The sequence below is a fragment of the Anopheles marshallii genome, chromosome 2 (genome assembly GCF_943734725.1).
Source record: "Anopheles marshallii chromosome 2, idAnoMarsDA_429_01, whole genome shotgun sequence".
NCBI classification, from domain to species: domain Eukaryota; kingdom Metazoa; phylum Arthropoda; class Insecta; order Diptera; family Culicidae; genus Anopheles; species Anopheles marshallii.
The window spans coordinates 92,034,738-92,045,196 of record NC_071326.1 but is presented as its reverse complement, the minus strand read 5'-3'; the positions used below and the strand labels follow the sequence as shown (position 1 = coordinate 92,045,196).

At 42.0% G+C, this 10,459-nt stretch overlaps 3 protein-coding genes across 3 annotated transcripts; 2 read left to right on the top strand and 1 right to left on the bottom strand.

The window, feature by feature from the left end:
* The first annotated feature begins 592 nt into the window (after positions 1 to 592).
* LOC128706932 (actin, muscle-type A2-like) lies at positions 593 to 1,792 on the top strand. The gene is made up of 2 exons (XM_053801876.1): positions 593 to 1,517; positions 1,587 to 1,792. The coding sequence occupies exons 1-2, from the start codon at positions 593 to 595 to the stop codon at positions 1,790 to 1,792; spliced, it is 1,131 nt and encodes a 376-aa protein (XP_053657851.1).
* Positions 1,793 to 2,754: 962 nt separating this feature from the next.
* LOC128718844 (phospholipase B1, membrane-associated-like) lies at positions 2,755 to 6,006 on the top strand. The gene is made up of 6 exons (XM_053812460.1): positions 2,755 to 2,763; positions 2,832 to 2,903; positions 4,380 to 4,984; positions 5,058 to 5,186; positions 5,302 to 5,463; positions 5,532 to 6,006. The coding sequence occupies exons 1-6, from the start codon at positions 2,755 to 2,757 to the stop codon at positions 6,004 to 6,006; spliced, it is 1,452 nt and encodes a 483-aa protein (XP_053668435.1).
* A 260-nt stretch (positions 6,007 to 6,266) lies between these two features.
* On the bottom strand, positions 6,267 to 9,285 carry LOC128718912 (pro-resilin-like). The gene is made up of 2 exons (XM_053812529.1): positions 9,268 to 9,285; positions 6,267 to 7,280 (listed from the first exon to the last, which is right to left on the bottom strand). Exons 1-2 carry the CDS (start codon positions 9,283 to 9,285, stop codon positions 6,267 to 6,269), a joined length of 1,032 nt encoding a protein of 343 aa, XP_053668504.1.
* Between the last annotated feature and the right edge of the window lie 1,174 nt (positions 9,286 to 10,459).

Here is a 10,459-nt window from a genome sequence, read left to right as displayed (position 1 = left end):
TAACTAAGATAGCAGACATAGAGCCAATCATCCGGTTCTAGCACCTCTGTCAGTTGTGGCGCTCGGTCTGACCATGCGTGCCATCACTGCTGTGCGGTATGCCAATGTACCTTAAAATAGCACTACGACAACTTTTTGAAATTCATGGCTGCCCTCTTCTATAAGAGCGATATGGCACGTATGTCACTTTTGAAAGTGAGAGGAAGAGCAAAGCAAAGGTTTTTGTTTCTTGTCGGCAGAACGTAGCGAGGTGATTAATAAAAGTATTATATTTATCACCACTACCACTAAATAGCACTTGCCGTAATGGTTTGGTTTCGGTGGCGCTGCTGTGCGTTGATATTTTTTCCGCAACATGACGATAAATACAGCAGCCTGCTATACGCAAACAATCGTATACTGGTGATTTTCCCTGGGATCTCGGTTGATGGGTTGGAGTGGAGAGAGGAAAAAATCGTTCGAGGTCCCATTTAGCTGGTTAAATGTTAGGCATTGCAGTATCTTTTCCTAGTTGAACGTGATAAGTCGATCTGTTGGTGGTGTTTGATACTGGTGTTCTGTTGCGGTATTTCGTTTGTGAACTTGGGTCAAAATGTACGACGAAGACGCAGGAGCGCTGGTCGTTGATAATGGGTCGGGAATGTGCAAGGCCGGATTCGCTGGTGATGATGCACCACGTGCCGTCTTCCCGTCCATAGTTGGCCGTCCGCGCCACCAGGGTGTGATGGTTGGTATGGGACAGAAAGACTCGTACGTCGGTGATGAGGCCCAGTCCAAGCGTGGTATCCTCACCCTGAAGTATCCGATCGAGCACGGAATCATCACCAACTGGGATGATATGGAGAAGATCTGGCATCACACCTTCTACAATGAGCTGCGTGTCGCCCCGGAAGAGCATCCAATTCTTCTAACGGAGGCCCCTCTAAATCCCAAAGCAAACCGTGAACGTATGGCACAGATCATGTTTGAGACGTTTAACGCTCCGGCTATGTACGTCGCCATCCAGGCCGTGCTGTCCCTGTACGCTTCCGGTCGTACCACCGGTATTGTGTCTGATTCAGGTGATGGCGTTTCGCACACCGTACCTATTTTTGAAGGTTATGCTCTGCCCCATGCCATCCTCCGACTGGACATGGCTGGTCGCGATCTGACCGATTACCTGATGAAAATTATGACCGAACGTGGATATGCATTCACCACCTCTGCCGAGCGTGAAATCGTCCGTGACATCAAGGAGAAGTTGTGCTACGTTGCTCTGGACTTTGAACAAGAAATGTTAACTGCTTCTGCTTCTACTTCACTGGAGAAATCATACGAGCTTCCCGATGGGCAAGTTATTACTGTAGGAAACGAGCGCTTCCGTGCTCCGGAAGCTTTGTTCCAGCCATCTTTCTTGGGAATGGAAACGGCTGGAGTTCACGAGACGGTGTATAATGCAATCATGCGCTGTGATGTCGATATCCGTAAGGATTTGTATGCCAACACTGTCCTGTCCGGTGGTACCACTATGTACCCAGGTGAGTTTGACAGTTGGAAAATTTGAAATGAAGTGAATTGTACACGTGTTAACAAACGTCTTATTACAGGTATTGCTGATCGCATGCAGAAAGAAATTACCGCTCTCGCTCCTCCCACTATCAAGATCAAGATAATTGCTCCACCCGAGCGCAAGTACTCCGTCTGGATCGGTGGATCCATCCTGGCCTCGCTGTCCACTTTCCAGTCTATGTGGATCTCAAAGCAGGAGTATGATGAGTGTGGACCGACCGTGGTCCATCGCAAATGCTTCTAGAAACTGAAGAAACCCCTCGTACGTGATGTGAACCCAGGGATCAAATTCTCATTTATTATAAGAGATTAACTGCAACGTTTAATGTGCAGTTTTAAGCAAAAATACATCATTTTGGACGACGTTTGAGTAGATTTTACATGTAACGAAAACCATTCGAAAATTACAAAAACAGCTGCTTTTATTATTTACATTGTAGGATTAAAATAGTAGTTTTTAGAAGCGCTTCACTGCATTGCCGTCGAATGTAACAAATTCAGCATACATAATTAAGATATTGCATTCAGCTCACACCGACCAAAACCTACCAACAACGTTCCCGGATGGTTTCGTAAACTCCATCGGGAAGCACATGACATACATACAAATGAAGCACCCAAGCACGCAGGTCATGATACAATAATCCATGCTTAATTTATTAGCGTTATGATCGGTCAGTGGGGTTTTAATTTGTTTTCTGTTCTGTCATTTTTCTGGACATTGGTCATTACATAACAGTGCGAAGAGAGTAACCACAACACTATATGGTTTTGACACATAAAATCGGATAGTGTGTCAACTGGTGAGCGATTGAGCGGTTTATCGAAAGATTGGCAACGACATGGTAGATCGGTAGAAGGGATGCACAAGTTCACTTACACTTTATGCGGATGTGACTGAAAGTGTTGGAGTTAAAAACAACAACTGTTATTCGCGCCTGAATGTACTCAATATGTAATACATAGTAACGACTTGTTTCAAGTGCAATGTCGTCGGTGACATTGTATATGAAGGATAATGGGATAAACATATATCCCTGTTACAGTTTGCCCGTGTTGTGGCCTGCTGGCGTACCTAACCGGTCACGTTCAGATGACCCGATTGGATGCGAATGCTCGATTATGGTGTTCGATACCCGTGGAGAGGGTTTGCTAAATTCAACTTCACTTACCTGGTGGGATGCATTTTAATGCCCCCTTGAATCAATGAGTAATGTGAAGTATTAAGTATTTAGTAACATTACAGTAGGGTTTGGTTCGTCAGTTGTTGGTTTACATTCCAGCTAGAAAGGTTTAGTTTGTGGTGTGGCAAGTTGGTTCACAAAAAGTTTGGTACCATAGGCTTAACATATCCAGTCGTTGAGTGTGTATCAACCTGTAGTTAACTCGTTTATAGTTATGACAAGGGGGTTTTTATAATACCGAATGCAACCAACGCGTAAAGAATTGTTTATTCTGACGGTGAGCGTGTATGTGTGTATAGGACTGTGTACAGAAGAAGAAAAAACAATCGCGTTAAAATTCATTAATGGAGGAAGTAGAAATCATCCAGCCTAGTTGAATATAATGCAGTCAATCGATTACCGATGATTCTGCGTGATTCAGTACAATTGTACTCATCGCAAACATTCGCGTTGAACTTATGTACAAAAATGGGTGTATGTGCAAATGTGTGGTCCTTGATTAATAGCACCGCTGAGTTGATTATTTCGTTTCACGGTTTGTTTTTGCATTTTGTGTACGCGTGATTAGCACTGTTATGTGGCAATAGTTAAATTAAATTTCAATATAATGTTTATGTACCATAGAACAGAATTTTTCCAGAAAACAGGAAAGACAGGAAAGAAATGCAGTAAAATGGAGTGTGTATTGGACAATAAGTCACAGTAGGCAATACTGCCATAGAGCCGGTATACAAGAGAATTAAATAAAATGAGGTTTAAACAGAAGTGTAATGAGAAAAGTACAGTTACAAACTCTGAAGCCTGAATCGATTCAACTGGATGAAATTTGTGTTAGGATTTTAGAGAATGGTGTTATATTTTGGTGCAATATTTATGATAACCGATAAACGTTATTTTCAGTCTTTGATTGCATATGAGTATGCCAGTACGGTTGTATTTAGTTTGCGTTCAGTTCGTAGAGAGCATTCGCAGTATAGTCAAATACAAATTCATTTTAACGTTATATAACTGATACTTTATAGTATTAATAGCCGAGATATAAGAAAAGTTTCCTAAAATTTGTCTACCAATTTGATTATTATTGCTTGTTTACTGATTCATAATCGCTATTTTGTCTGCTGTGTTGTCCAAAATAAATTCATTTGTTCAATGCTTTTGTTGATACCACTACTCGATTGCTCAGTGACTAGGGCTTAAAGCCTGCTCTTAAAAGCACCTACACGTATTTCGATGTTTCGGTTGCTTTTGTGTGCATTGTTGCAACGTCAGCAAGTTCGTCATTCGCGTGCCTAAAAATGCATCTCACGTACGGAACGTTTGCCGAAAATTTGTGCTAAACATTTTAATCCAAAGCCCGCTCGTTTCGTTATGATACGTACGTGGTAATTGCCATCCACACGTGTACTAGGACTCTAGTAACTTCAAAAACTTTCAAGTTTGTATCTTGGTTATACAAAAGAGAATGAATGTTTTTTTGAAATCACTTTAGCAAACTCTACCAATGCCACTTCCAATAACGCATTTAGGACGGATTGTGCATCAAGTCTTATTGGGTTCTGGACGATTCGTACGCTCTTGTATTTGTTTTTTGAAGTTACAAATTATTGACTAAATTTAAATATTTAAATTTAACTTCCCGTAGTGCAGATATTGCGGACTGTGCATCGGCACGTAGTAAACAATATGGTTTCCTGGAATTCGACACTGTTGGTGCTGATTCTGTGCACATTCCACAACGCATTGTATAGCACAAGCAGTGCAATGTTAACAAGCCTACCATATAGCAATCAAATCAGCAGAGAGCGAGGAAATATACTAAAAAATCTCACCGGTACGCAGGAGTATGAGAATCACATTGTTACCAGTCGTTTGGACGCTTCGGAACCAGTCCGAATGATGTACCGCGGACTCCGCGAAGTGTACAATCGATTACTGGGGCCAACCGGAATGCGTGATGAAGGTGTATCACTGCAACCGCGTGTACCACCGTACATCCCGTTCCCGTGTGATGTCCGCGGATACAGAAGTTCATCTCCGCCAACCAGCGTACATCGATTGCGTCCGGGCGATTTTGACGTCGTGGCAGCACTAGGGGACTCGCTGACCAGTGCCACCGGTGCAAATTCTCGACAGTTTTGGGAGCTGTTGATCGACAATAGGGGGCTTTCATGGTGCATTGGAGGTCAGGAAACGTGGAGGACGCATCTCACACTGCCCAACATTCTGAAAGAGTTCAATCCAAAACTGTTTGGGTAAATAGAGAAACGGATAATTTTTTGTGTCGGTTTGATCAAGGATTTTTTTCTCTGTTCTTCAATGTACTAGGTATTCATTTGCGGACTCGTACAATGTACATCTTCCGTCGCAGTTTAATGTAGCGGAGATTATAGCGACTACGAGTGATATGCCGTATAATGCCGCATCATTAGTGGAGCGAATGAAAGCTGATCCACGGTATGCTTTATTTTGCGTATAAGCAATTACTAAACAGCTTCATTAATTAACGAAAACGTAGGAAATCGATGTTGATCGTTTGGATGTAAATTACATAAAATTTTATTGATTATAGCGTCAATTGGAAAAAGCATTGGAAACTTCTCACTCTAATGATAGGAGGAAATGACTTCTGCTCGGATATATGCTACCAAACGAATGCTACCGAGTGGATCAATCGGGATCAAGAGAAGTATCTTTTAACTACTCTCCACTACCTTAAAAAGGTTATGCCAAGGTAATTAAATATAGATTACAACATACTTGTGAATACCTACTACAACTCATACGGTTTTCTTATTTAAGAACCCTGGTCAACCTTGTTCCCTCGCCGTTAATAAATTTGTCATTCTCCATCGATAAAGTACAAGCTCCACTCACATGCCAATTTGTGCGTCCTATTGAGTGCTCCTGTTTGTACGGACCGAAATACTCCAGCCAACGGAATCTCTACCGTCAGCTTGAACGTCGCTTTGTTAAGATCATGGAACGAGTGAGCTATCGGTCTGAGTTTCACAGCAACGATTTTACCGTCGTATTTCAGCCATTCTACCGAGACGCAAGTATTTTCCATCGACGTGATGGTAAACCAGATCTTTCCATCATGGCCATTGATTGTGTGCATCTTAGCCAGAAGGGACATGCCGTATCGGCGAACGGGCTGTGGAACAACATGTTGGAACCTACGCGTCTCAAGACTACCGTGCTAAGAGAATTGTTCGAAGATTTTAAATGTCCAACTCAAGAAAATCCGTTCATTAGGACGTATTACAATAGTTGAATAAAATCTTAAAAGCTGATTTATTATAACATGTTCATTCATTTTATTAAATAATTCCATCGTTGAGGATGGTTCTGTACACTTAGAATTGTATACAACAAACAACACAATGATTTGAGTAAATACGAAGATGGTGCGACGAGAAAATTCTTCATAATTCTAGTATGATAGTGTGCTCGTGGATGTGAAGGTTTTTTTTAACTGACTTAGATGACACCACGTCCTTTGGCTAGACGGGGGATGTTGCGCTGTGAATGTGCTTAGTGATGATGCGGTACACCATAAGTTGAACGTGGGGGTCCGTATGAAGATGATGGTGGACGGTAAGAGGAGTACGATCCATGCGCTGGCCTATGATGATGTCCTGAGGTACCGAAGGACGGAACACCGTACGAGGATGATGGGATGGCAACGAATGATGGGCCGGATGAATGCGATGAGGCATGAGAATAGGAACCGCCTGAGTGAGATGAGTAGGATGGTGCTGAATAGTGGGAAGAGACTGCTGGCGCACCATAACTGGAGGAAAGCGAAGGAACGCCGTATGAGGCGGACAATCCACCAAAGGAAGAGTGTGATGAGACAGATGGAGCAGAATAGTGAGAAGAAAGGGCAGGTGCAGAATAGTGAGAAGATACGGAAGGTGCAGAATAGTGAGATGAGACAGAAGGGGCAGAATAGTGTGAAGAGACGGATGGAGCAGAGTAATGAGATGAGACAGACGGAGCAGAGTAAGAAGACGAGTACGAAGAGCCTCCTGAAGAATAGCCATGAGACGGCGTGAAGGAGGAATGCGATGAGTACGAAGGGGCCGAATAGGAAGATGAATGTGATGCGTAAGATGGCACGGAGTACGACGAGTGCGATGGACCGTGAGCGGCCTTGTAGTATTCAGCCACTTGGATACCTTGCTGAACGTGTCCTAGTTCAATACCGGTAGTTTTGACGTGTCCATGTCCGGAGTAAGATGGAACTCCATATACAGGTGACGGTGGTCCATACGATCCTGATGGTGGTCCGTATGAGGACGAAATAGAACCCGAATAGCCACCACCTCCGTGCGAGCCGGAATTCTCATGATCTAAAAGTGCTTCCTTCACTTTGTGCAGCAGGCTGTGATCAACATGCAGTCCCTCAGAGGTTTGATGACCGGGGCTAACGGAAATATAACCCCCATCATCGTATCCACCGCCGCCGTGACCGTGACCGTGGCCATAACCACCATGAACTGGAGGTTCAGCACAGACTAGCGTTGCACTGACCAGCAACAAGATCTGTAACGAAAGAAAAGATCAGGTTTGTTTTCTAGTGAACTGTGATTTAGAATGAACAATTGGGAGATCAGATGAATTGGTCATATTTTAGAGAGCAGAGCAACTTTTGGAAAGTCGGTTGAGTTACATTCGCAAATAGATCTTGAGAAAACGACATAAAAACTATATAACCTTTCATATGCTCACGAATGAATTGTAAAGTTTATCGTTTGCATGGGCTCTCAGGATTAAATCGTGTACAGTCCGAGAGTTGAATGTATTGGCAATGCGTAATTGAGTACTTGTTCAAGTTCATAAAAAGGAAATCTCGGCGATAGGCGGGCTGAAAAAACCCACGCTTCCTTACAAACCGTCATCAATGCCGGGAAACAGTACGCATATTGCAATTCCCAAGTGGTCGGCTTGCGTAACACGAACCAAAACCGACACTCGGAAGAAGAAGTGACCAAACACCTTTCTCCCGAGTTTAAATACCTGGTGCGCTATACCTGGTATGCTGGGAAAGGTGCTGATACACAAGTACACTGTTTCGCTACGATTACCTTAAAAAACAGGATTAACCATGCCCGCGGGAGAGCTTATGGTGTGGTATAATAAAAAGCGCAACAAACACGGATCATCGGAGCAATAAGTTGAAGCTAGATGTGTACCTCCCTTTTACATAATCAACATCATCATTGGTGATCACCATGAGTGTCGAAAATGACCGATAATCATCAAACTGAATGGTATCTGCAAACGATCTTCCAAATGTTCCAGTTAATCGACGTAAGTGAAAGTAAAAAGAGTATCAGGCTGGTTTTACCAACAAGATTACCGGCCGTATAGTGACATAATCACATTTTAGTTATTGTTGAAGAAAGTACGATTGTTTTCAAGTTTGCCTTTCATCTTTCTTTTGTCAATATTATTCGAATTGTTAAATGGTACCGGATTCTGTGAAACGATGTTTTGCTTTTTTTCCTTGACACACTCAAAGTGTAGGACGAACTTTGATCACTCAAATAGTTGTAATAAATAGATTATTCGGAGGGCGATAATGAGTGCAGGTGCATAAAAAAATCGACAAGTGACACTGATGCTAAGATTTTAGAATTTATCGGCTGACATAATATCAAATCGATTGTACACAATTCAAATATAATTAAAACGTCGTGAGGTACAATTACAGCTCTATAACAGAGATAGTTATTAAATTTCTCATTTTTTTTTTCATTTTCATTTTTTTCTCTTTTAGACTACATTTTAGAAGGAGTTTGACCCAGCCGTATGCCTAAATGTTTATATGTCATAATAATATTAAACGTTTTATACGCATCGATTTTATGACCTGTTCATGAATCTGTTGAATTATCTTGAATGTTTTAGAATGTTTGAAGACCTTAAACTTCATTATGTTCTTTTTCAGTTCATGTTTTGTAACATCGCGATGATCAATGGTCCACTCTGTTTCAAATTCATTGAAGTCTTAACAAAACGATTACATTCCTTCTGCACTTCCTCTTTAGCAACTTTAAGTCTTTTATCTACAACACATTATTGTCACATATGCTTTAAATCTGTTATGTAGCCATACCATATCGGACTTCTAGTGGTACAAAAAAGGCACAAACACTTATAGTGGCACATCACTTGACGTGAGCAAATTTCACCTTTCTTCTATTGCTAATTGAAGTAAGTTGTTTTTTTGCACGAAAAAGAGTCCTCACACATTATTGGTTTTTTTTTTTAACTTCGTTAGATGATTTGATCACTTTCTCTTTAAGCGGCAGAGTGTGTATCGCTTGTGAGGTTGGAAGGGTTTTCCCATCGAAATTAAACCAATTGTGTATCCGGTATTTGAGTTTCACAGTCTCTTGAGCACTGATCGTTTTTTTGCGAGTTACTGTCTAAAATTACACCACTGAAGTCAATATAAACCACATTAATCGGAGATATCTCAGTTGGCGATTCACTTTCCGTTACATGACATGAGTTGCACACTTACCGCACTAAATCGATACATTTTCCTTTTACTTTGTTCGCGTGTTTAAGGAACAACCGAGCGTTGTAAACGGATATGACGGACACAAGATTTTGGCAAGGTCGAGAGCCCGGCGGCTGGAAAGTTCAGCAGCACGGTGGATAGTTTAACAGTTGGGCTCTGCACACTGCACGGCGAATACTGATGGCTTACCGGGGGCAAGCAAACTCTTTTATACACAAAGTGCCTACACAGCACTGCGCATCTAGCTGCGTGGAGCGCAGATCTCTCGAGAGGTGGTTCATGGTTTATCTCGTGTGTGGTGTGCGAACAGAAAAGAGCAAATCAAGCATCTCCTTCCTGTCCAATTGGAAGGGTGGAAACTGTGGAAGCTCCTTCTACAATGTTTACGTCTCTCACTGGTTCGGGAGTAAGACAACACGAGTATTTCTGGCCTCAGTAGGACACACTACCAGTTCACAGCTGGATTACGCGTCAAATTGTGTACAGTGAGGAGATATTTGGCTCATTTTTTTGGGGATCATGTTTGGAGCCACTTGTCTCCACGTAACTTAGGCGGAACCATCTAGGAGTTTTACGCCAATGTTGGATTACATATCTGGATGCGATACCTTGGAATGTTTTAAAAAGTGGAGTTGCGGATTAATACCGTTCCTGAACGTGGCATACAATCCTTGCGTAATGCACAGGACAACTCGGAAGGAGTGCTGGAAAAACGACAGTGAACGGGAACCCTGTGTCTTCGACATGTTCGAAAGATGTTGACCGCAGCGAAAGGTCTGCTCTTTTCATTTCGACCCATCGGGGAAAGACGACAATGAGCTATTGCGCATTAGTTGGTCGAGTTATTTACGGTTTGATCGCATTAATATGAGATGCGTAATTGACATTTGCAGCGGGTTGCAATTGTTGAGCTTTAGAACGTATGACCGGTTTTGGTAGGCTGGTTGGTCACAGGTTTTGTGTGACAGGTTACGATATAAGATTGTGTTAGTCATTTGCATATTGCTTTGAGATTTGAGATATGCTGTCACAATTGATCTATGTATGCGTAAGTAGATGAAATAGATATTTAGATAACAGTTTAATGCCACTTGTTTTAGTATGGGAAATGTCATTTGGGTTGTGTGTATTTTTTTTGTGAAAAAAGATGAGGCTGGAAAATAACGTTACATTATATAGCTTAATGTTCATT

Coding starts and splice junctions, on each gene's coding strand:
- LOC128718844 (XM_053812460.1), top strand. Junction 2,904..4,379: donor CCATAGGCTTAACATATCCA/GTCGTTGAGTGT, acceptor CCCGTAGTGCAG/ATATTGCGGACTGTGCATCG. Junction 5,464..5,531: donor CTTAAAAAGGTTATGCCAAG/GTAATTAAATAT, acceptor TTCTTATTTAAG/AACCCTGGTCAACCTTGTTC.
- LOC128706932 (XM_053801876.1), top strand. CDS start 593: ATGTACGACGAAGACGCAGGAGCGCTGGTCGTTGATAATGGGTCGGGA. Junction 1,518..1,586: donor TGGTACCACTATGTACCCAG/GTGAGTTTGACA, acceptor GTCTTATTACAG/GTATTGCTGATCGCATGCAG.